The 24,654-nt window shown below is 46.4% G+C and overlaps 1 protein-coding gene and 2 long non-coding RNA genes across 6 annotated transcripts in view; all 3 read left to right on the top strand.

The window, feature by feature from the left end:
* Positions 1–24,310, top strand: part of LOC106581526 (amyloid protein-binding protein 2) — a 33,428-nt gene extending 9,118 nt beyond the window's left edge. The window contains exons 5-13 of the mRNA XM_014163629.3: positions 11,644–11,812; positions 12,146–12,235; positions 12,815–12,882; positions 13,562–13,667; positions 14,561–14,685; positions 15,838–15,923; positions 17,850–18,040; positions 18,197–18,362; positions 21,569–24,310. Coding sequence (XP_014019104.1) covers positions 11,644–11,812; positions 12,146–12,235; positions 12,815–12,882; positions 13,562–13,667; positions 14,561–14,685; positions 15,838–15,923; positions 17,850–18,040; positions 18,197–18,362; positions 21,569–21,831 — 1,264 coding nt within the window. The 3' untranslated portion in view covers positions 21,832–24,310. The remainder of the gene's footprint in view (positions 1–11,643; positions 11,813–12,145; positions 12,236–12,814; positions 12,883–13,561; positions 13,668–14,560; positions 14,686–15,837; positions 15,924–17,849; positions 18,041–18,196; positions 18,363–21,568) is intronic.
* On the top strand, positions 3,470–4,622 carry LOC145862461 (uncharacterized). Its single transcript, XR_014381944.1, has 3 exons — positions 3,470–3,534; positions 3,674–3,723; positions 4,545–4,622. It is a non-coding gene; the product is annotated as an uncharacterized LOC145862461 (long non-coding RNA).
* On the top strand, positions 5,263–7,015 carry LOC145862460 (uncharacterized). 4 transcript variants are annotated; one of them, XR_014381943.1, is made up of 4 exons: positions 5,263–5,610; positions 6,100–6,170; positions 6,207–6,714; positions 6,850–7,015. It is a non-coding gene; the product is annotated as an uncharacterized LOC145862460 (long non-coding RNA). The 4 variants fall into 4 exon arrangements; XR_014381942.1 differs by having other exon boundaries at positions 6,100–6,174; XR_014381940.1 differs by having other exon boundaries at positions 6,100–6,714.
* Positions 24,311–24,654: the final 344 nt, after the last annotated feature.

Here is a 24,654-nt window from a genome sequence, read left to right as displayed (position 1 = left end):
AGGTAGGTACAAGAACCAGGTAGGTAGGTACAAGAACCAGGTAGGTAGGTACAGGAACCTGGTAGGTAGGTAGGTAGGTAGGTAGGTAGGTAGGTAGGTAGGTAGGTAGGTAGGTACAGGAACCTGGTAGGTAGGTAGGTAGGTAGGTAGGTACAGGAACCAGGTAGGTAGGTACAGGAACCAGGTAGGTAGGTAGGTAGGTACAGGAACCAGGTAGGTAGGTAGGTAGGTACAGGAACCAGGTAGGTAGGTAGGTACAGGAACCAGGTAGGTAGGTAGGTAGATAGGTACAGGAACCAGGTAGGTAGGTACAAGAACCAGGTAGATAGGTACAGGAACCTGGTAGGTAGGTACAGGAACTAGGTAGGTAGGTAGGTAGGTAGGTAGGTAGGTCCAGGAACTAGGTAGGTAGGTAGGTAGGTAGGTAGGTCCAGGAACTAGGTAGGTAGGTAGGTAGGTAGGTAGGTCCAGGAACTAGGTAGGTAGGTAGGTAGGTAGGTAGGTCCAGGAACTAGGTAGGTAGGTACAGGAACCTGGTAGGTAGGTAGGGAGGTAGGTAGGTACAGGAACCAGGTCGGTAGGTAGGTACAGGAACCAGGTAGGTAGGTAGGTAGGTACAGGAACCTGGTAGGTAGGTAGGTAGGTAGGTAGGTAGGTACAGGAACCTGGTAGGTAGGTACAGGAACCAGGTAGGTAGGTAGGTAGGTAGGTAGGTAGGTAGGTAGGTACAGGAACCAGGTAGGTAGGTAGGTAGGTACAGGAACCAGGTATGTAGGTAGGTAGGTAGGTAGGTAGGTAGGTAGGTAGGTAGGTCCAGGAACTAGGTAGGTAGGTACAGGAACCTGGTAGGTAGGTAGGTAGGTAGGTAGGTACAGGAACCAGGTAGGTAGGTACAGGAACCAGGTAGGTAGGTAGGTAGGTAGGTAGGTAGGTACAGGAACCAGGTCGGTAGGTAGGTACAGGAACCAGGTAGGTAGGTAGGTAGGTACAGGAACCTGGTAGGTAGGTAGGTAGGTAGGTAGGTAGGTAGGTAGGTAGGTACAGGAACCTGGTAGGTAGGTACAGGAACCAGGTAGGTAGGTACAGGAACCAGGTAGGTAGGTAGGTAGGTACAGGAACCAGGTATGTAGGTAGGTAGGTAGGTAGGTACAGGAACCAGGTAGGTAGGGAGGTAGGGAGGTAGGTAGGTAGGTAGGTAGGTAGGTAGGTAGGTAGGTAGGTACAGGAACCAGGTAGGTAGGTACAGGAACCAGGTAGGTAGGTAGGTAGGTAGGTAGGTAGGTAGGAGGTAGGTAGGTACAGGAACCAGGTCGGTAGGTAGGTACAGGAACCATCGGTAGGTAGGTACAGGAACCAGGTAGGTAGGTACAGGAACCGGTAGGTAGGTAGGTAGGTACAGGAACCTGGTAGGTAGGTAGGTAGGTACAGGAACCTGGTAGGTAGGTAGGTAGGTACAGGAACCTGGTAGGTAGGTAGGTAGGTACAGGAACCAGGTAGGTAGGTACAGGAACCAGGTAGGTAGGTACAGGAACCAGGTAGGTAGGTACAGGAACCTGGTAGGTAGGTAAGTAGGTAGGTAGGTACAGGAACCTGGTAGGTAGGTAGGTAGGTACAGGAACCTGGTAGGTAGGTACAGGAACCAGGTAGGTAGGTACAGGAACCAGGTAGGTAGGTAGGTAGGTACAGGAACCAGGTAGGTAGGTAGGTAGGTACAGGAACCTGGTAGGTAGGTAGGTAGGTACAGGAACCTGGTAGGTAGGTAGGTAGGTAGGTACAGGAACCTGGTAGGTAGGTAGGTAGGTACAGGAACCAGGTAGGTAGGTACAGGAACCGGTAGGTAGGTAGGTAGGTACAGGAACCAGGTAGGTAGGTACAGGAACCAGGTAGGTAGGTACAGGAACCTGGTAGGTAGGTAGGTAGGTAGGTAGGTACAGGAACCTGGTAGGTAGGTAGGTAGGTAGGTGGACAGGAACCAGGTAGGTAGGTACAGGAACCAGGTAGGTAGGTAGGTAGGTACAGGAACCAGGTAGGTAGGTAGGTAGGTAGGTACAGGAACCAGGTAGGTAGGTAGGTACAGGAACCAGGTAGGTAGGTAGGTACAGGAACCAGGTAGGTGGTAGGTACAGGAACCAGGTAGGTAGGTACAGGAACCAGGTAGATAGGTACAGGAACCAGGTCGGTAGGTCCAGGAACTAGGTAGGTGTAGGTGAGGTAGGTACAGGAACCTAGGTAGGTAGGTAGGTAGGTAGGTACAGGAACCTAGGTAGGTAGGTAGGTAGGTACAGGATCCAGGTAGGTAGGTACAGGAACCTGGTAGGTAGGTAGGGGAGGTCGAGGTAGGTACAGGAACCAGGTAGGTAGGTACAGGAACCAGGTAGGTAGGTAGGTAGGTACAGGAACCAGGTAGGTAGGTACAGGAACCAGGTAGGTAGGTACAGGAACCAGGTAGGTAGGTACAGGAACCTGGTAGGTAGGTAGGTAGGTAGGTAGGTAGGTACAGGAACCTGGTAGGTAGGTAGGTAGGTACAGGAACCAGGTAGGTAGGTACAGGAACCAGGTAGGTAGGTACAGGAACCAGGTAGGTAGGTACAGGAACCAGGTAGGTAGGTAGGTAGGTACAGGAACCAGGTAGGTAGGTAGGTAGGTACAGGAACCAGGTAGGTAGGTAGGTAGGTAGGTACAGGAACCAGGTAGGTAGGTACAAGAACCAGGTAGATAGGTACAGGAACCTGGTAGGTAGGTACAGGAACCTGTTAGGTAGGTAGGTAGGTAGGTACAGGAACCAGGTAGGTAGGTAGGTAGGTACAGGAACCTGGTAGGTAGGTAGGTAGGTAGGTAGGTAGGTAGGTAGGTAGGTAGGTACAGGAACCTGGTAGGTAGGTAGGTAGGTAGGTACAGGAACCTGGTAGGTAGGTAGGTAGGTAGGTACAGGAACCAGGTAGGTAGGTACAGGAACCAGGTAGGTAGGTAGGTAGGTACAGGAACCAGGTAGGTAGGTACAGGAACCAGGTAGGTAGGTACAGGAACCTGGTAGGTAGGTAAGTAGGTAGGTAGGTACAGGAACCTGGTAGGTAGGTAGGTAGGTAGGAGGAGGTAGGTAGGTACAGGAACCAGGTAGGTAGGTACAGGAACCAGGTAGGTAGGTAGGTAGGTACAGGAACCAGGTAGGTAGGTAGGTAGGTACAGGAACCAGGTAGGTAGGTAGGTACAGGAACCAGGTAGGTAGGTAGGTACAGGAACCAGGTAGGTAGGTACAGGAACCAGGTAGGTAGGTACAGGAACCAGGTAGGTAGGTACAGGAACCAGGTAGGTAGGTACAGGAACCTGGTAGGTAGGTAGGTAGGTAGGTAGGTAGGTACAGGAACCAGGTAGGTAGGTAGGTAGGTAGGTACGCAGGTAGGTAGGTACAGGAACCAGGTAGGTAGGTAGGTAGGTAGGAGGTAGGTAGGTAGGTAGGTACAGGAACCGGTAGGTAGGTAGGTAGGTACAGGAACCAGGTAGGTAGGTAGGTACAGGAACCAGGTAGGTAGGTAGGTAGGTAGGTAGGTAGGTAGGTACAGGAACCAGGTAGGTAGGTAGGTCAGGAACCAGGTAGGTAGGTACAGGAACCAGGTAGGTAGGTACAGGAACCAGGTAGGTAGGTAGGTAGGTAGGTAGGTAGGTAGGTAGGTAGGTACAGGAACCAGGTAGGTAGGTAGGTACAGGAACCAGGTAGGTAGGTAGGTAGGTAGGTACAGGAACCTAGGTAGGTAGGTAGGTACAGGAACCAGGTAGGTAGGTAGGTAGGTAGGTACAGGAACCTGGTAGGTAGGTAGGTAGGTACAGGAACCAGGTAGGTAGGTACAGGAACCAGGTAGGTAGGTACAGGAACCAGGTAGGTAGGTACAGGAACCAGGTAGGTAGGTACAGGAACCTGGTAGGTAGGTAAGTAGGTAGGTAGGTACAGGAACCGGTAGGTAGGTAGGTAGGTAGGTAGGTAGGTAGGTAGGTACAGGAACCAGGTAGGTAGGTACAGGAACCAGGTAGGTAGGTACAGGAACCAGGTAGGTAGGTAGGTAGGTACAGGAACCTGGTAGGTAGGTAGGTAGGTACAGGAACCTGGTAGGTAGGTAGGTAGGTAGGTACAGGAACCTGGTAGGTAGGTAGGTAGGTAGGTACAGGAACCTGGTAGGTAGGTAGGTAGGTACAGGAACCAGGTAGGTAGGTACAGGAACCAGGTAGGTAGGTAGGTAGGTACAGGAACCAGGTAGGTAGGTACAGGAACCAGGTAGGTAGGTACAGGAACCTGGTAGGTAGGTAAGTAGGTAGGTAGGTACAGGAACCTGGTAGGTAGGTAGGTAGGTACAGGAACCAGGTAGGTAGGTACAGGAACCAGGTAGGTAGGTAGGTAGGTACAGGAACCAGGTAGGTAGGTAGGTAGGTACAGGAACCAGGTAGGTAGGTAGGTAGGTACAGGAACCAGGTAGGTAGGTAGGTAGGTACAGGAACCAGGTAGGTAGGTAGGTACAGGAACCAGGTAGGTCAGGAACCAGGTAGGTAGGTAGGTACAGGAACCAGGTAGGTAGGTACAGGAACCAGGTAGATAGGTACAGGAACCAGGTCGGTAGGTCCAGGAACTAGGTAGGTAGGTAGGTAGGTAGAGGTAGGTAGGTAGGTCAGGAACTAGGTAGGTAGGTAGGTAGGTAGGTAGGTAGGTAGGTACAGGATCCAGGTAGGTAGGTACAGGAACCTGGTAGGTAGGTAGGGAGGTAGGTAGGTACAGGAACCAGGTAGGTAGGTACAGGAACCAGGTAGGTAGGTAGGTAGGTACAGGAACCAGGTAGGTAGGTACAGGAACCAGGTAGGTAGGTACAAGAACCAGGTAGGTAGGTACAGGAACCTGGTAGGTAGGTAGGTAGGTAGGTAGGTAGGTAGGTAGGTACAGGAACCTGGTAGGTAGGTAGGTAGGTACAGGAACCAGGTAGGTAGGTAGGTAGGTACAGGAACCAGGTAGGTAGGTAGGTAGGTACAGGAACCAGGTAGGTAGGTAGGTACAGGAACCAGGTAGGTAGGTAGGTAGGTAGGTACAGGAACCAGGTAGGTAGGTACAAGAACCAGGTAGATAGGTACAGGAACCTGGTAGGTAGGTACAGGAACCTGTTAGGTAGGTAGGTAGGTAGGTACAGGAACCTGGTAGGTAGGTAGGTAGGTAGGTAGGTACAGGAACTAGGTAGGTAGGTAGGTAGGTAGGTCCAGGAACTAGGTAGGTAACCGGTAGGTAGGTACAGGATCCAGGTAGGTAGGTACAGGAACCTGGTAGGTAGGTAGGTACAAGAACCAGGTAGGTAGGTACAGGAACCAGGTAGGTAGGTAGGTAGGTAGGTAGGTACAGGAACCAAGTAGGTAGGTAGGTAGGTACAGGAACCAAGTAGGTAGGTAGGTAGGTACAGGAACCAAGTAGGTAGGTAGGTAGGTACAGGAACCAGGTAGGTAGGTAGGTACAGGAACCAGGTAGGTAGGTACAAGAACCAGGTAGGTAGGTACAGGAACCTGGTAGGTAGGTAGGTAGGTACAGGAACCTGGTAGGTAGGTACAGGAACCTGGTAGGTAGGTAGGTAGGTAGGTAGGTAGGTACAGGAACTAGGTAGGTAGGTAGGTCCAGGAACTAGGTAGGTAGGTACAGGAACCAGGTAGGTAGGTAGGTAGGTACAGGAACCGGTAGGTAGGTAGGTAGGTACAGGAACCAGGTAGGTAGGTACAGGAACCAGGTAGGTAGGTACAGGAACCAGGTAGGTAGGTAGGTAGGTACAGGAACCGGAGGTAGGTAGGTAGGTAGGGGGGGGCAGGAACCAGGTAGGTAGGTAGGTACAGGAACCAGGTAGGTAGGTAGGTACAGGAACCAGGTAGGTAGGTACAAGAACCAGGTAGGTAGGTACAGGAACCTGGTAGGTAGGTAGGTAGGTAGGTACAGGAACGGAGGTAGGTAGGTCCAGGAACTAGGTAGGTAGGTAGGTAGGTAGGTACGGCCTGGTAGGTAGGTAGGTACAGGAACCGGTAGGTAGGTACAGGAACCAGGTAGGTAGGTAGGTAGGTAGGTAGGTACAGGAACCAGGTAGGTAGGTCCAGGAACTAGGTAGGTAGGTAGGTAGGTAGATCCAGGAACTAGGTACAGGAACTAGGTAGGTAGGTAGGTAGGTAGGTAGGTAGGTAGGTAGGTAGGTAGGTAGGTACAGGAACCAGGTAGATAGGTACAGGAAACAGGTAGGTTGGTAGGTACAGGAAACAGGTAGGTAGGTAGGTAGGTACAGGAATCAGGTAGGTAGGTAGGTAGGTACAGGAATCAGGTAGGTAGGTAGGTAGGTACAGGAATCAGGTAGGTAGGTAGGTAGGTACAGGAACCAGGTAGGTAGGTAGGTAGGTAGGTAGGTACAGGAACCAGGTAGGTAGGTACAGGAACCAGGTAGGTAGGTAGGTAGGTAGGTAGGTAGGTAGGTAGGTAGGTAGGTCCAGGAACCTAGGTAGGTAGGTAGGTCCAGGAACTAGGTAGGTAGGTAGGTCCAGGAACTAGGTAGGTAGGTAGGTACAGGAACCAGGTAGGTAGGTAGGTACAGGAACCACGTAGGTAGGTAGGTACAGGAACCAGGTAGGTAGGTACAGGAACCAGGTAGGTAGGTACAGGAACCAGGTAGGTAGGTACAGGAACCAGGTAGGTAGGTACAGGAACCAGGTAGGTAGGTAGGTAGGTAGGTACAGGAACCTGGTAGGTAGGTAGGTAGGTAGGTACAGGAACTAGGTAGGTAGGTAGGTAGGTAGGTAGGTAGGTAGGTAGGTAGGTAGGTAGGTAGGTACAGGAACCTGGTAGGTAGGTAGGTACAAGAACCAGGTAGGTAGGTACAGGAACCAGGTAGGTAGGTAGGTAGGTAGGTACAGGAACCTGGTAGGTAGGTAGGTAGGTAGGTAGGTAGGTAGGTAGGTAGGTACAGGAACCAGGTAGGTAGGTACAGGAACCAGGTAGGTAGGTAGGTAGGTAGGTAGGTAGGTAGGTAGGTAGGTAGGTACAGGAACCGTAGGTAGGTAGGTAGGTCAGGAACCAGGTAGTAGGTAGGTAGGTACAGGAACCAGGTAGGTAGGTACAGGAACCAGGTAGGTAGGTAGGTAGGTAGGTAGGTAGGTAGGTAGGTAGGTAGGTAGGTAGGTAGGTAGGTAGGTAGGTAGGTAGGTACAGGAACCAGGTCGGTAGGTAGGTACAGGAACCAGGTAGGTAGGTACAAGAACCAGGTAGGTAGGTACAGGAACCTGGTAGGTAGGTAGGTAGGTACAGGAACCTGGTAGGTAGGTAGGAGGTAGGTAGGTACAGGAACCGGTAGGTAGGTAGGTACAGGAACCAGGTAGGTAGGTAGGTAGGTACAGGAACCAGGTAGGTAGGTACAGGAACCAGGTAGGTAGGTAGGTAGGTACAGGAACCAGGTAGGTAGGTACAGGAACCTGGTAGGTAGGTAGGTAGGTACAGGAACCAGGTAGGTAGGTACAGGAACCGGTAGGTAGGTAGGTAGGTAGGTAGGTAGGTACAGGAACCAGGTAGGTAGGTAGGTAGGTAGGTACAGGAACCAGGTAGGTAGGTAGGTAGGTAGGTAGGTAGGTAGGTAGGTAGGTAGGTAGGTACAGGAACCAGGTAGGTAGGTAGGGAGGTAGGTAGGTAGGTACAGGAACCAGGTAGGTAGGTACAGGAACCAGGTAGGTAGGTAGGTAGGTAGGTAGGTAGGTAGGTAGGTAGGTAGGTAGGTAGGTACAGGAACCAGGTCGGTAGGTAGGTACAGGAACCAGGTAGGTAGGTACAGGAACCTGGTAGGTAGGTAGGTAGGTACAGGAACCTGGTAGGTAGGTAGGAACGAGGTAGGTAGGTACAGGAACCAGGTAGGTAGGTACAGGAACCAGGTAGGTAGGTACAGGAACCAGGTAGGTAGGTAGGTAGGTACAGGAACCTGGTAGGTAGGTAGGTAGGTACAGGAACCTGGTAGGTAGGTAGGTAGGTAGGTAGGTACAGGAACCTGGTAGGTAGGTAGGTAGGTAGGTACAGGAACCTGGTAGTTAGGTAGGTAGGTACAGGAACCAGGTAGGTAGGTACAGGAACCAGGTAGGTAGGTAGGTAGGTACAGGAACCAGGTAGGTAGGTACAGGAACCAGGTAGGTAGGTACAGGAACCTGGTAGGTAGGTAAGTAGGTAGGTAGGTACAGGAACCTGGTAGGTAGGTAGGTAGGTAGGTTACAGGAACCAGGTAGGTAGGTACAGGAACCAGGTAGGTAGGTAGGTAGGTACAGGAACCAGGTAGGTAGGTAGGTAGGTACAGGAACCAGGTAGGTAGGTAGGTACAGGAACCAGGTAGGTAGGTAGGTACAGGAACCAGGTAGGTAGGTAGGTACAGGAACCAGGTAGGTAGGTAGGTACAGGAACCAGGTAGGTAGGTACAGGAACCTGGTAGGTAGGTAGGTAGGTAGGTAGGTAGGTAGGTAGGTAGGTACAGGAACCTGGTAGGTAGGTAGGTACAGGAACCAGGTCGGTAGGTCCAGGAACTAGGTAGGTAGGTAGGTAGGTAGGTAGGTAGGTAGGTAGGTAGGTCCAGGAACTAGGTAGGTAGGTAGGTAGGTAGAGGTAGGTAGGTAGGTAGGTCCAGGAACTAGGTAGGTAGGTAGGTAGGTAGGTACAGGATCCAGGTAGGTAGGTACAGGAACCTGGTAGGTAGGTAGGGAGGTAGGTAGGTACAGGAACCAGGTAGGTAGGTACAGGAACCAGGTAGGTAGGTAGGTAGGTAGGTAGGTACAGGAACCAGGTCGGTAGGTAGGTACAGGAACCAGGTAGGTAGGTAGGTAGGTACAGGAACCTAGGTAGGTAGGTAGAGGTAGGTAGGTACAGGAACCTGGTAGGTAGGTAGGTAGGTAGGTAGGTACAGGATACCTGGTAGGTAGGTAGGTAGGTACAGGAACCTGGTAGGTAGGTAGGTAGGTACAGGAACCTCGTAGGTAGGTACAGGAACCAGGTAGGTAGGTACAGGAACCAGGTAGGTAGGTAGGTAGGTACAGGAACCAGGTAGGTAGGTACAAGAACCAGGTAGGTAGGTACAAGAACCAGGTAGGTAGGTACAGGAACCTGGTAGGTAGGTAGGTAGGTAGGTAGGTAGTTACAGGAACCTGGTAGGTAGGTAGGTAGGTAGGTACAGGAACCAGGTAGGTAAGTACAGGAACCAGGTAGGTAGGTAGGTAGGTACAGGAACCAGGTAGGTAGGTAGGTACAGGAACCAGGTAGGTAGGTAGGTAGGAGGTACAGGAACCAGGTAGGTAGGTACAGGAACCAGGTAGGTAGGTACAAGAACCAGGTAGATAGGTACAGGAACCTGGTAGGTAGGTACAGGAACCTGTTAGGTAGGTAGGTAGGTAGGTAGGTACAGGAACCTGGTAGGTAGGTAGGTAGGTAGGTAGGTACAGGAACTAGGTAGGTAGGTAGGTAGGTAGGTCCAGGAACTAGGTAGGTAAGTAGGTAGGTACAGGATCCAGGTAGGTAGGTACAGGAACCTGGTAGGTAGGTAGGTACAAGAACCAGGTAGGTAGGTACAGGAACCAGGTAGGTAGGTAGGTAGGTAGGTAGGTACAGGAACCAAGTAGGTAGGTAGGTAGGTACAGGAACCAAGTAGGTAGGTAGGTAGGTACAGGAACCAAGTAGGTAGGTAGGTAGGTACAGGAACCAAGTAGGTAGGTAGGTAGGTACAGGAACCAGGTAGGTAGGTAGGTACAGGAACCAGGTAGGTAGGTACAAGAACCAGGTAGGTAGGTACAGGAACCTGGTAGGTAGGTAGGTAGGTACAGGAACCTGGTAGGTAGGTACAGGAACCTGGTAGGTAGGTAGGTAGGTCCAGGAACTAGGTAGGTAGGTAGGTCCAGGAACTAGGTAGGTAGGTAGGTCAGGAATCAGGTAGGTAGGTAGGTAGGTACAGGAACCAGGTAGGTAGGTAGGTACAGGAACCAGGTAGGTAGGTACAGGAACCAGGTAGGTAGGTACAGGAACCAGGTAGGTAGGTACAAGAACCAGGTAGGTAGGTACAGGAACCAGGTAGGTAGGTACAAGAACCAGGTAGGTAGGTACAGGAACCTGGTAGGTAGGTAGGTAGGTAGGTACAGGAACTAGGTAGGTAGGTAGGTCCAGGAACTAGGTAGGTAGGTAGGTAGGTAGGTACAGGAACCTGGTAGGTAGGTAGGTACAAGAACCTGGTAGGTAGGTACAGGAACCAGGTAGGTAGGTAGGTAGGTAGGTAGGTAGGTAGGTAGGTAGGTAGGTAGGTAGGTAGGTACAGGAATCAGGTAGGTAGGTAGGTACAGGAATCAGGTAGGTAGGTAGGTACAGGAATCAGGTAGGTAGGTAGGTACAGGAATCAGGTAGGTAGGTAGGTACAGGAATCAGGTAGGTAGGTAGGTAGGTAGGTACAGGAACCAGGTAGGTAGGTAGGTACAGGAATCAGGTAGGTAGGTAGGTAGGTAGGTACAGGAACCAGGTAGGTAGGTAGGTAGGTACAGGAACCAGGTAGGTAGGTACAGGAACCAGGTAGGTAGGTAGGTACAGGAACCAGGTTAGGTAGGTACAGGAACCAGGTAGGTAGGTAGATAGGTGCAGGAACCAGGTAGGTAGGTAGGTACAGGAACCAGGTAGGTAGGTAGGTACAGGAACCAGGTAGGTAGGTAGGTACAGGAACCTGGTAGGTAGGTAGGTACAGGAACCTGGTAGGTAGGTCCAGGAACTAGGTAGGTAGGTAGGTAGGTCCAGGAACTAGGTAGGTAGGTCCAGGAACTAGGTAGGTAGGTAGGTACAGGAACCAGGTAGGTAGGTACAGGAACCTGGTAGGTAGGTAGGTAGGTAGGTAGGTACAAGAACCAGGTAGGTAGGTACAGGAACCAGGTAGGTAGGTAGGTAGGTAGGTAGGTAGGTAGGTACAGGAATCAGGTAGGTAGGTACAGTAACCTGGTAGGTACAGGAACCTGGTAGGTAGGTACAGGAACCAGGTAGGTAGGTCCAGGAACTAGTTAGGTAGGTAGGTAGGTATGTCCAGGAACTAGGTAGGTAGGTAGGTCCAGGAACTAGGTAGGTAGGTAGGTAGGTAGGTAGGTAGGTAGGTAGGTAGGTAGGTACAAGAACCAGGTAGATAGGTACAGTAACCTGGTAGGTACAGGAACCTGGTAGGTAGGTACAGGAACCAGGTAGGCAGGTCCAGGAACTAGTTAGGTAGGTATGTAGGTAGGTAGGTATGTCCAGGAACTAGGTAGGTAGGTAGGTCCAGGAACTAGGTAGGTAGGTAGGTACAGGAACCAGGTAGGTAGGTAGGTAGGTAGGTAGGTACAAGAACCAGGTTGGTAGGTACAGGAACCAGGTAGGTAGGTAGGTAGGTAGGTACAGGAACCTGGTAGGGAGGAGGTAGGTAGGTACAGGAACCAGGTAGGTAGGTACAGGAACCAGGTAGGTCCAGGAACTAGGTAGGTAGGTAGGTCCAGGAACTAGGTAGGTAGGTAGGTAGGTAGGTAGGTAGGTAGGTAGGTCCAGGAACCTGGTAGGTAGGTAGGTAGGTAGGTAGGTACAGGAACCTCTCCCTCTCATCTCTTCTCTGTGGTGTCCGTGTTCCTCAGGCTGCTCCATGTCCGTAATGGGAACTGTAAATACCACCAGGGAGAAGAGACATTCAAGCTGGCCCAGTCCTACATGGACAAACTAGCCAAACACGGCCACCAGGCCAACAAAGCAGCGCTGTATGGAGAGCTGTGTGCCTTGCTCTTTGCCAAGAGTCACTATGATGAGGTAGGCTTTCCTTTTTTATTTCTACACAAAATCTCTTTTCAAACCAAAACCTTTTCAAACTTATTCTTATTCAATCATAACCGGTAGTAAAAAAAAACTGTTAGTCATATTTTGTGTGTGAGACATAAAGGATATTATTATTTCTACACTACCAGAAAGTCTATTTCTTAAGACCATCATTTAACCAGACGTCAGGCCATAGGATGCTAGCAAGAAACTTTGATTTAGAAAGTATTTTTGATCAGACGGATTTTCGAAGTCACTGGATAAGAGCGTCTACTAAATGACCAAAAATGTAAAGGATGAGTCTTGTTTCTTGCTCCTGTGTGTCAGGCCTACATGTGGTGCATAGAAGCCATGAAGGAGATCACGGAGGGCCTGCCTGTCAAAGTGGTGGTGGACGTCCTCAGGCAAGCCTCCAAGGTAACAGAAATGTTATGGAGATGGTGGATGTGTCTCAAATGGCACTACATTTGACCAGGACCCATTTTGGCACACTAGGTTCTGGTTGAAAGTAGTGTTCTAATATGTTGGGTGTTCATTTTGGGACACACGTGAAATGTTATGGGGATGGTGTTGTTTGAGACGCTATGGAAATATTAGTGACTGAGACAGTGTTTGCTAAAGGATAACATCAATCCTATTCCGTCCCCTGCCCTCGGGAAGGAACTAGCCTCGTATCCATACAATACAGCAGTGTGTCTGTGGCTGACAGCAGAACAACTCTGGACGTTATATAGAGCGACTAGAACACAATTCATTTATTTTTCCAGAAGGGACTTCAGTTGTGGCAAGTCTGATAAGGTAAAGGTAAAGAGATATGAGCTTTGGTCAAAGTAGTGCACTATAGTAGGTGGAATGAATAACAGGGCATTATCTGTGTCATATTTTGATGATTGTAAAAAGAAGAAATGTCAATAAATATATTGTACAAAAAAACAAACATTTTGTGCACTATATACGGACTATGTTTCCGTTTGGAACTGTGTGTCTTTTCAACAGGCCTGTGTTGTGAAGAGAGAGTTCAGGAAAGCTGAACAGCTGATTAAACACGCTGTCTTTCTGGCACGGTAAGACTTCCTTGTTTTTTATCCTTTTATTAACTATTGTTTAATCCTTTTATAGGTTGGCCAAGCTCAGTGTTTTATATATATGTGTGTGTGTATATATACACAGAGTATACCAAACATTAGGAACACCTTTCTAATATGGAGTTGCGCCTCCGTTTGCCCTCAGAACAGCTTCAGTTCGTCAGGGAATGGACTCTACAAGCTGTTGCAAGCGTCCCACAGGGATGCTGGCCCTTGTTGACTCCAATGTTTCCCACAGTTGTGTCAAGTTGGCTGGATGTCCTTTGGCTGGTGGACCGTTCTTGATACACACTCGTGGAAAAACCCAGCAGTGTTGTGCCTAGCACCTACTACCATACCCCGTTCAAAGGCACTTACATATTTTGTCTTGCCCATTCACCCTCTGAATGGCCCACCTACACAATCCATGTCTCAATTGTCTCAAGGCTTAAAAATCCTTCTTTAACCTGTCTCCTCCCCTTCATCTACACTGATTGAAGTGGATTTAACAAGTGACATCAATAAGGGATCATAGCTTTTACCTGGTCAGTCTGTCATGGAAAGAGCAGGTGTTCTTCATCTCTCTCTCTCTCTCTCTCTCTCTCTCTCTCTCTCTCTCTCTCTCTCTCTCTCCTCATTTCTCTTGAATTATTCATGTTCCTGGCTCACTCTATTTCAGGGAGCATTTTGGACAAAAGCATCCCAAATACTCAGACACTCTGCTGGACTACGGCTTCTACCTACTGAACGTAGATAACATCTGCCAGTCAGTGGCCATCTACCAGGTGGGTTGTTCATATAGACTATACACTACCTTTTATCTAGGGTGGCAAAATGTCACAACTTTCCCCAAATCCTGGTTAGACAATTCCTGGAATCAGGAGGTGGTGAAAAAAAAAAAATCCGAAAACCCTGGGAATTTGGGGGAAAGTTCCCAGAATTTTTCAACCCTAAAATCCCCTTTTTGGTTAGTTCCCTGGTCAAAAGTAGTTCACTAGTTCACATCTAGAAGGAGAGGTCAGTACAGGTGCATCAAAGCTGGGACCGAGAGACTGAAAAACAGCTTCTATCTCAAGGCCATCAGACTGTTAAACAGCCATCACTAACATTGAGTGGCTGCTGCCAACATACTGACTCAACTCCAGCCACTTTAAACAATGGAAAAATGGATGTAATAAATGTATCACTAGCCACTTTAAACAATGCCACTTCATGTAATGTTTACATACCCTACATTACTCATCTCATATGTATATACTGTACTCTATACCATCTACTGCATCTTGCCATCTTGATGTAATGTATCACTAGCCACTTTAAACAATGCCACTTTATATAATGTTTACATACCCTACATTACTCATCTCATATGTATATACTGTACTCTATACCATCTACTGCATCTTGCCTATGCTGTTCGGCCATCGCTCATTCATATATTATGTACATATTCTTATTCATTCCTTTACACTTGTGTGTGTGTATAAGGTAGTTGTTGTGAAATTGTTAGGTTATATTACTGCACGGTCGGAACTAGAAGCACAAGCATTTCGCTACACTCACATTAACATCTGCTAACCACGTGTATGTGACCAATAACATTTGATTTGACTACTTAGAGAATAGACTGCCGTTTGGGACACATCCAAATGCTGGTTTCTCTCTCTCTCATTTGCAGACAGCGCTGGACATCAGACAGTCTGTCTTCGGGGGGAAGAACATCCACGTAGCGACGGCCCACGAAGACCTGGCTTACTCCTCCTACGTTCACCAGTACAGCTCTGGGAAATTTGCCAACGCTCTGTGAGTAGCTACACCCTCCTTCCTCTACTATTCATGGACTGACTTTGAGCCTGCTAGATAATTACATTAGACTCCCTTTTTATTTTCTTTTTTGACATGTCAGACGACTATTTATCTTACGTGAATGAAGTTATCAATGTTCTTAAACCAAACTTCAATTAAACTACTCAGTCTGCCCCACCACAGTGTGTAAGATTCTGGTTGAATGAAGCAGATGGATAGCCAGCCTACAAGGGTCAAAACGTTTATTTATGAGAGCTCTGAAATCCTTACAATGAACAAAGCCTTTTATATTAAAACGCACACACACACACATCAGTAGAGAACTCCACCCAGCTTTAGGCGGCTGTATTTTTCCACAGTACCCAGACCACCTGTCTCCTTATCTTTTGCCAGCCTAGCCGTTCCCAGGCCGTTGTTTCTCTCCCTAACTTAGGGAGGCCTCTTCTCCTGTTCCTTTCCCAAGGTCATCTTATCAACTCTTCCTCCCTCGTTTTGAAGTGGTACCAGTGTCTTACTCACACACAGTATTGGAATATAGTTTTTAACCCATTATTATAGCCTTATTTCCAATACATTTCAACAGGTTATAGGGTTTCTGAGTGAAATCATTTAGTCAAACTTTTAATCATATAATTTCCATTACAATCTGCATCCTAAAAGGCCCACTATTCCCTAATATAGTGCACTATTGTTGACGAGAGGGAATAGGGGTGTAGGGGTGAACTATGACATGAATAGGGTGCTATTTTGGGATGCAGACTTGAATAATATTTCTGTAGTTTCCATATTGCTGTAGTTTGCTGGTACTGTAAAAGTCTTAAGTCACTCAAGGTTACTGCAGGTGTAACGCTCTGGGCAAGTGCCATGTAATAGGAATAGAAGCACAATGAAGGAATAGGAACTAGGAATAGTCGATTCTGTAGATATAACTGACCATAAGGACAAGAGGAAGGATTGTAAGGGTTTCGTCTGTCATCATGTGGTGTGGCAAAACCCACCCTTCATGTGTATGTTGTTTGGTCAGTACCCTCATCTCCTAATACTCAAAATATCTAGACATAGTACTTGTAAAGTAATCTGTTTTCTTGGAAAAGTGTTGTTCTGAGCAGTGTGTCTAAGAGTCAGCCTCAAGCGTTCTGTTCTCTCCAGATTCCATGCAGAACGTGCCGTAGACATCATAACTCACATTCTCCCTGAAGACCATCTACTCCTGGCCTCCTCCAAGAGGGTCAAAGGTGATTTTCTTTCCACCATTCTAATCGCCGAGTCACTCCTAGCTGGCATCTGAGTCATCACAGTGCCTCTGGAACGCGGCTGTGAAACCACAGTCAGTCATGAGATGAGAGAGAGGAGAAACGGCACGCAGTCCTTTCTGACTACTCTTCCTTGTAGGATTTATCGAGATGTTATTGACTGTTTCTAGCTCAGGGACAGATTGTGTGGATGTGTAAACATACACAGGTGAAGTCGGAAGTTTACATACACCTTAGCCAAATACATTTAAACTCAGTTTTTCACAATTTCTGACATTTAATCCTAGTAAAAATTCCCTTGTTTTAGGTCAGTTAGGATCACCACTTTATTTTAAGAATGTGAAATGTCAGAATAATAGTTGAGAGAATGATTTATTTCAGCTTTTATTTCTTTCATCACGTTCCCAGTGGGTCAGAAGTTTACATACACTCAATTAGTATTTGGTAGCATTGCCTTTAAATTGTTTAACTTGGGTCAAACGTTTCGGGTAGCCTTCCACAAGCTTCCCACAATAAATTGGATGAATTTTGACCCATTCCTCCTGACAGCTGGTGTAACAGTCAGGTTTGTAGGCCTCCTGGTTCGCACACACGCTTTTTCAGTTCTGCCAACAAATGTTCTATAGGATTGGGGTCAGGGCTTTGTGATGGCCACTCCAATACCTTGACTTTGTTGTCCTTAAGCCATTTTGCCACAACTTTGGAAGTATGCTTGGGGTCATTGTCCATTTGGAAGACCCATTTGCGACCAAACTTTAACTTCCTGACTGATGTCTTGAGATGTTGCTTCAATATATCCACATCATTTTCCTCCCTCATGATGCCATCTATTTTGTGAAGTGCACCAGTCCCTCCTGCAGCAAAGCACCCCCACAACATGATGCTGCCACCCCCTTGCTTCACGGTTGGGATGGTCTTCTTCAGCTTGCAAGCCTCCCCCTTTTTCCTCCAGACATAACGATGGTCATTATGGCCAAACAGTTCTATTTTTGTTTCATCAGACCAGAGGATATTTCTCCAAAAAGTACGATCTTTGTCCCCATGTGCAGTTGCAAACCGTAGTCGGGCTTTTTTATGGCGGTTTTGGAGCAGTGGCTTCTTCCTTGCCTTTCAGGTTATGTCGATATAGGACTCGTTTTACTGTGGATATAGATACTTTTGTACCTGTTTCCTCCAGCATCTTCACAAGGTCCTTTGCTGTTGTTCTGGGATTGATTTGCACTGTTTGCACCAAAGTACATTCATCTCTAGGAGACAAAACGCGTCTCCTTCCTGAGCGGTATGACGGCTGCGTGGTCCCATGGTGTTTATACTTGCGTACTATTGTTTGTACAAATGAACGTGGTACCTTCAGGTGTTTGAAAATTGCTCCAAGGATGAACCAGACTTGTGGAGGTCTACAATTGTTTTTCTGAGGTCTTGGCTGATTTCTTTTGATTTTCCCATGATGTCAAGCAAAGAGGCACTGAGTTTGAAGGTAGGCCTTGAAATACATCCACAGGTACACCTCCAAATGACTAAAAAAATGTCAATTAACCTATCGGAAGCTTCTACAGCCATGACATCCTTTTCTGGAATTTTCCAAGCTGTTTAAAGGCACAGTCAACTTAGTGTATGTAAACTTCTGACCCACTGGAATTGTGACACAGTGAAATAATCTCTGTGAAAAAATGACTTGTCATGCACAAAGTAGATGTCCCAACCGACTTGCCAAAACTATAGTTTGTTAACAAGACATTTGTGGAGTGGTTTAAAAACAAGTTTTAATGACTCCCAACCTAAGTGTATATAAACTTCTGACTTCAACTGTACATACTGCCTCCCCAGCTCTGATCCTGGAGGGCATCGCCATCGACTGCCACAACAAGGAGACGTCTGTATCTAACCCTACATTTCCTCCCCACCCAGCTCTGATCCTGGAGGAGATTGCCATCGACTGCCACAACAAGGAGACAGAGGATCGCCTGCTGCAGGAGGCCTACGACCTGCACCTGTCCTCTCTACAGCTGGCCAAGAAAGCCTTCGGCGAGTTCAACGTCCAGACAGCCAAACACTATGGAAACCTGGGACGGCTCTACCAGTCCATGAGGAAGTTCAAGGTTAGTTGGAGGGGCGAAAGACACACACACACTCACACTGCTGTCCAATGGTAGTGCTGCAGCCCCTGAAGGCAGCAGTTTGATCACCTGATACTCACTTTCTCTACTGCTATCTATCCTACGTCTCTCCATACCATTTTAAACGGTGTGTTGTAGGAGGCTGAAGAGATGCACATTAAAGCCATCCAGATCAAGGAACAGCTTCTGGGGCAGGAGGACTATGAGGTGGCTCTGTCTGTGGGTCATCTGGCCTCGCTCTATAACTATGACATGAACCAGTATGAAGATGCTGAGAGACTCTACCGACGATCCATCTCCATCGGTAAGTGTGTGTATGTATGTACAAAGCGGAAACAGGTTTTTAGAAATGTTTGCAAATAAAAAATAAACGGATAACTTATTGGCATAAATATTCAGACCCTTTTCCTACATGAGACTTGAAATTGAGCTCAAGTGCATCCTGTTTCCATTGATCATCCTTGAGATGTTTGATTGGAATCCACCTGTGGGTAAATTCAATTAATTGGACATGATTTGGAAAGGCACACACCTGTCTATACAAGGTCCCACAGTTGACAGTGCATGTCAGAGCAAAATCCAAGCAATGAGGTCCACGAAATTGTCCGTAGAGCTCCGAGACAGGATTGTGTCGAGGCACAGATCTGGGGAAGGGTACCAAAAAATGTCTGCAGTATTGAAGGTCCCCAAGAACACAGTGGCCTCCATCATTCTTAAATGGAAGAAGTTTGGAACCACCAAGACTCTTCCTAGAGCTGGCCGCCCGGCCAAACTGAGCAATCAGGGGAGAAGGGCCTTGGTCTGGGAGGTGACCAAGAATCCGACTGGTCAGAGCTCCGGAGTTCCTCTGTGGAGATGCTTGTCCTTCTGGAAGGTTCACCCATCTCTGCAGCACTCCACCAATCAGGTCTTTAACTAAAGGCACATGACAGTCCGCTTGGAGTTTGTGGGGGGGAAGCATGGTGGTGGCAGCATCATGTTGTGGGGATGTTTTTCAGAAGCAGGGACTGGGAGACTAGTCAGGATCGAGGGAAAGGTGAACGGAGCAAAGTACAGAGAGATCCTTGATGAAAACCTGCTCCAGAGCGCTCAGACTGGGGGTGAAGGTTCACCTTCCAACAGGACAATGACCCTAAGCACACAGCCAAGACAACGCAGGAGTGGCTTTGGGACAAGTCTCTGAATGTCCTTGACTAGCCCAGCCAGATCCCGAACTTGAACCCGATCGAACATCTCTGGAGAGACATGAAAATAGCTGTGCCTCGACACTCCCCATCCAACCTGACAGAGCTTGAGAGGATCTGCAGAGAAGAATGGGAGAAACTCCCCAAATACAGATGTGCCAAGCTTGTAGCATCATACCCAAGAAGACTCGAGGCTGTAATCGCTGCCAAAGGCGCTTCAACAAAGTACTGAGTAAAGGGTCTGAATACTTAAGTAAATGTGATATTTCCATTTATGTTTAATACATTTGCAAACATTTCTAAACCTGTTTTTGCTTTGACATTGTGTGTGTGTGTGTGTGTGTGTGTGTGTGTGTGTGTGTGTGTGTGTGTGTGTGTGTGTGTGTGTGTGTGTGTGTGTGTGTGTGTGTGTGTGTGTGTGTGTGTTTTGAGGGGGAAATAATGCAATACATTTTAGAATAAGGCTGTAATGTAACAAAATGTGGAAAAAGTCAAGGGGTCTGAATACTTTCCGAATGCACTAATGTACAGCACCAGTCAAAAGTTTGGACACACCTACTCATTAAAGGGTTTTTCTTTAATTTTTACTATTTTCTACATTGTAGAATCATTGTGAAGACATCAAAACTATGAAATAACACATGGAATCATGTAGTAACCAAAAAAGTGTTAAACAAATATATTTAAGGTTCTTCAAAGTAGCCACCCTTTGCCTTAATGACAGCTTTGCACACTCTTGGCATTCTCTCAACCAGCTTCATGAGGTAGTCACCTGGAATGCATTTCAATGAACAGGTGTGCCTGTTAATTAGATTTTTTAAATATATATTTTTATTATTAATAAAAAATTAAAAGCTGAAGTATCTTGAGTCAATTATTCAACCCTTTTGTTATGGAAAGACTAAAGTTCAGGAGTAAAATGTGCTTAACATCACATAATAAGTTGCATGGACTCACTCTGTGTGCAATAAGTGGTTAACATTTTATAATTTTTTTATTTTATTTAACTAGGCAAGTCAGTTAAGAATAAATTCTTATTTACAATGACGGACGACATTGGGCCAGTTGTGTGCCTCCCAATCACGGCCGGTTGTGATACGGCCTGGAATCAAACCCGGGTCTGTAATGACGCCTCTAGCACTAAGGACTAGTATCCTACACATTCAATCGGTCCCTCAACCGAGCAGTGAATTTCAATCTCAAAAACCAGGGAGGTTTTTCAATGCCTCGCAAAGAAGGGCACCGATTTGGTAGATGTAGGGGGGGAAAAAAGCAAAAAAAAACAGACATTGATTATCCTTTTTGAGCATGGTGAAGTAAGTTATCAGTTTACCCAATCACTACAAAGATACAGGCGTCCTTCCTAACTCAGTTGCTGGAGAGGAGGGAAACTGCTTAGGGATTTCACCATGAGGCCAATGGTGACTTTTTAAAACGGTTAAGAGTTTAATGGCTGTGATATGAAAACTGAGGATGGATCAACATTGTAGTTACTGTGAAAAGAAGGAAGCCTGTACAGAATAAAACATATTTCAAAACATGCATCGTGTTTGCAGCAAGGCACTGAAGTAATACAGCAAAAAGAATATGCCAAAGAAATGTTTTTTTTTTTGTTGTCCTGAATACAAAGCATTATGTTTGGGGCTAATCCAACACATCTGAGTAAAATCTTCATATTTTAATGCATAGTCATGGCTGCATCATGTTATGGGTATGTTTGTCAGCAGCAAGGACCAGGGATGTTTTTTTGGGGGGGGTTGAAAGAAACAGAATACAGCTATGCACAGGCAAAATCCTAGAGGAAAACCTGGTTCAGTCTGCTTTCCACCAGACACTGGGAGACTAATTCACCTTTCAACAGGACAATAACCTAAAACACAAGGCCAAATATACACTGGAGTTGCTTACCAAGACGACATTGAATGTTCTTGAGTGGCCTAGTTAGAGTTTTGACTTAATTGTCTTGAAAATCTATGGCAAGACTTGAAAATGGCTTCCTATCAATGATCAACAACCAACTTGACAGAGCTTGAAGAATTTTAAAAGAATAATGGGCAAATGTTGCACAATCCAGATGTGCAAAGCTCTTAGAGACTAACCCAGAAAGACTCACAGCTGTAATGATTCTAACATGTATTGACTCAGGGTCGAGTACTTATCTAATCAAAATATATCAGTTTTTATTTTTTAAATAAATATTAGAATTCTTCTTAGATCGTGGACAAAAAAAATGACAATCAAGAAGTGTGAGTACTTCTCTGAAGGCACTTGCTTGTGTAGGTCTTCATCTGTTTTTGTTTTTACCCATGTATCTTTCCCCTGTCAGGTAAGAAACTATTCGGTGAGGGCTACAGCGGTCTGGAGTACGACTACCGGGGGCTGATCAAACTCTACAACTCAGTAGGGAACTATGAGAAGGTGTTTGAGTATCACAACGTGCTGTCTAACTGGAACCGACTCCGGGATAGGCAGTTTGCTGTGGCGGATGCCCTAGAGGATGTTAATACTAGTCCCCAGCAGACACAGGAAGTGGTACAGACCTTCCTACTGGCCCAGAGCTATGGGCCCACACGAGCCTGCCTGGGCTGAGACACACACACACACACACACACACACACACACACACACACACACACACACACAGCAAGAAGCATCCAGGATGGGACTGGTTCACCAACCCCCTCACACCAATCCAATACAAGGAGCTAACTATTTATTTGACTTCTTTAAGAAGATAACAGAGATATTCAAAAAAGACTTACGTTTCATCATGGAAATTTCAGAAACCGCCACCTTTTTTTTAGTTAATTTTCTTACTTTTGCCTTTTTTTAATTTGGGTTTTGATAAGTTATTTTGTATCTGAACCAGTGTAGCTCTGACCACCAGGAGAATACACCGTCTCACTGTCACTCTCTCTGTCGGTGACATGGAATACCCTACTATGTTATTTTGTCACCACAGCCCCCTCGTCGGAGTCAACGGCCACGACGAGGGGGCTGCACAATATAGGGAATAGTGTGTCGTTTAGGACGCAGACTGAGAAATGTTTCTACCCACGTCCCTCCCAGGTGTCACCACAAAGGAAGGACAATTTGAACGAAATGTGCAATGATAGATATATATATATACCATGACTGATAGGGGGCGCTGTGTTGAAGTCACGTGCTACAACTTGGCACTCCCCAACCATTGTAAAAACGTTGGAAGCTAAAGAAATGCATTAATGTCTACGTTTGTTTTTGCCACACTTGTTCTATTAGACACCTTAATGCATACCTTTTAAATTGTGTGATAGAAATGTAAAACATATTTTCTTCAAAGTATAATTTTTTGTTGTTGAAAGTTCTAATGTTACTCTCCCCACTACAACTAAATTCCTAAATACATGTAATTTTGTCCTTGCGAGACATTGTTAATTGAAATACTGTAGAATCCCATTCATTCCTATGGAGGGCTGCTTCTTCTGGGGAGTACCAATATGGCTGACCGGTGGCTTCAAAGCCTCTCATTGGCCAATACACAGCATCAGCGATCCCAGCTTTTTTTTTGTTGTTTTTGTTCTATTCATCATTGGTCATGAGCTTGTTGTGACTAATACAGTGAACAATATTGCAGGTTTATCCCATCAGTTTGTGTTCTAAAACAAACATTTCAGTTCCATTTTACAGATTAACTCTGGTCCTCGAAAGTATGGGAGGTCCTTTTTTTGAAGGATGGATTTTACTTTTAAATATATATTTTTTAAACTTTTGGACCATTTGTTGGAGGGGGTTAGTAATCAGTGGAACACATGTTCCAGTGGGTTTAATGTTCTTTATTGTGTTTTATTTAATATTGCTTTCCATGCAGCGTAGTTCTGACATAGCTTAATTTAAATGCCAATATTATAATTTATATGCAAAGTGTGTTTTTTCAAAAGCCCAATGCTATGGTTTCAGAAGGATGAGCCACATTTGATTTGTGACTTAAGGTGGGAGACCAGTGTCCTCTCAGCACCATCCTGCAGTCTCAAAGGGTTTCCGACCACTCTTTTTCCATTGGAGTGAGTTTACAAGCAGTCCTCCCCTTGCCTGCCTCTTAAGAACCACATTGAAAGTGTGTAGGGGTTGAACATTGGGTTAAATGCCACAGCGTTTTCACTTTTGCTAGATTACATGTCACACCTTTTGTCTAACTGTGGAGTCAGTTTTTTTTCTTCAGATGTTTTATTTTTATTTTTTTTTATTAGAAAGCTTGACCTCTCCCTCCAAAGCGCTGTAGGTATCTGGATATCTGTGTTGTGTTAGTAGCGTGTCTACGGCGGTAGTGTTATTACTGTCTGCCCTGTGCTGAAGTCCAAGCCTTAGCCCTTAAAGGACACCTAGCTGCAGCGGTGCTCTGACCTTCTCTGGCTCCAAGTACTCATCTTTTTACTAAACCCCTCCCTCGTAACAACCTGACAGGCTGTCTGTGGGAAAAGCATAAGACTTTGACATCACCTCAAGACCTTAACTATTGGAGTAGACATACAGTACTTACCGGCCAGGGACCATTTGACCAGCAGGTAATTAACCTATTTACTTAACTAGGCAAGTCGGTTAAGAACAAATTCTTATTTATAATGACGGGGAACAGTGGGTTAAACTGCCTTGTTCAGGGGCAGAGCGACTGATTTTTACCTTGTCACATCGGGGATTTGATCTAGCAACCTTTCGGTTATTGGCACAACGCTCTAACCACTAGGCTACCCTACCGCCCCGTAATGCTGCTCCAAGGTCTCAAGTGACCACTCTCTAGAACTAAACATCTATTCTAGAACTGTGAAGGGAATGAAATAGAACGCACCCAGACCATATTATAGACCTCTTTTGGAATGTCATCTTTGGAATGTATGGGAAGACCTTTTTACAAAGATGTCTGTGCATCATGTGACAATAGTGGTGGTCCACAATGTGACCTGCTGTGTTTTTTTTTTTGAAAGGGAACAGTAGACCAGCGTGGGGGAGGGGAGGGGACTTCCTGGTTTGATAAAGATGGATGACGAGTGTAAAGGAAAAAGCTAAATAAAGCTGTGAGCTCTAAAAAAGAGTGGAAGTACATTTCTCTGAGTCGCTAGATGTTGTATTCTATCAAATCACTAACATGTTTTGATGACTTAAATCACATTCTCTCTATACTGAACAAAAATATAAACACATGTAAAGTGTTGGTTTCATGAGCTGAAATAAAAGATCCCAGAAATGTTCTATATGCACAAAAAGTGTAATGCTCTCAAATGTTCTGCACAAATTTTGTTTACATCCCTGTTAGTGAGCATTTCTCCTTTGCCAAGATAATCCATCCACCTGACAGGTGTGGCATATCAAGAAGCTGATTAAACAGCATCATTACACAGGTGCAGCTTGTGCTGGGGACAATAAAAGGCCACTCTA

This window comes from Salmo salar, chromosome 20 (assembly GCF_965601325.2).
Source record: "Salmo salar chromosome 20, fSalSal1, whole genome shotgun sequence".
Lineage (NCBI taxonomy): Eukaryota > Metazoa > Chordata > Actinopteri > Salmoniformes > Salmonidae > Salmo > Salmo salar.
Note: the sequence above shows the minus strand (reverse complement) of the source record. Positions and strands in the feature narration are given on the sequence as shown.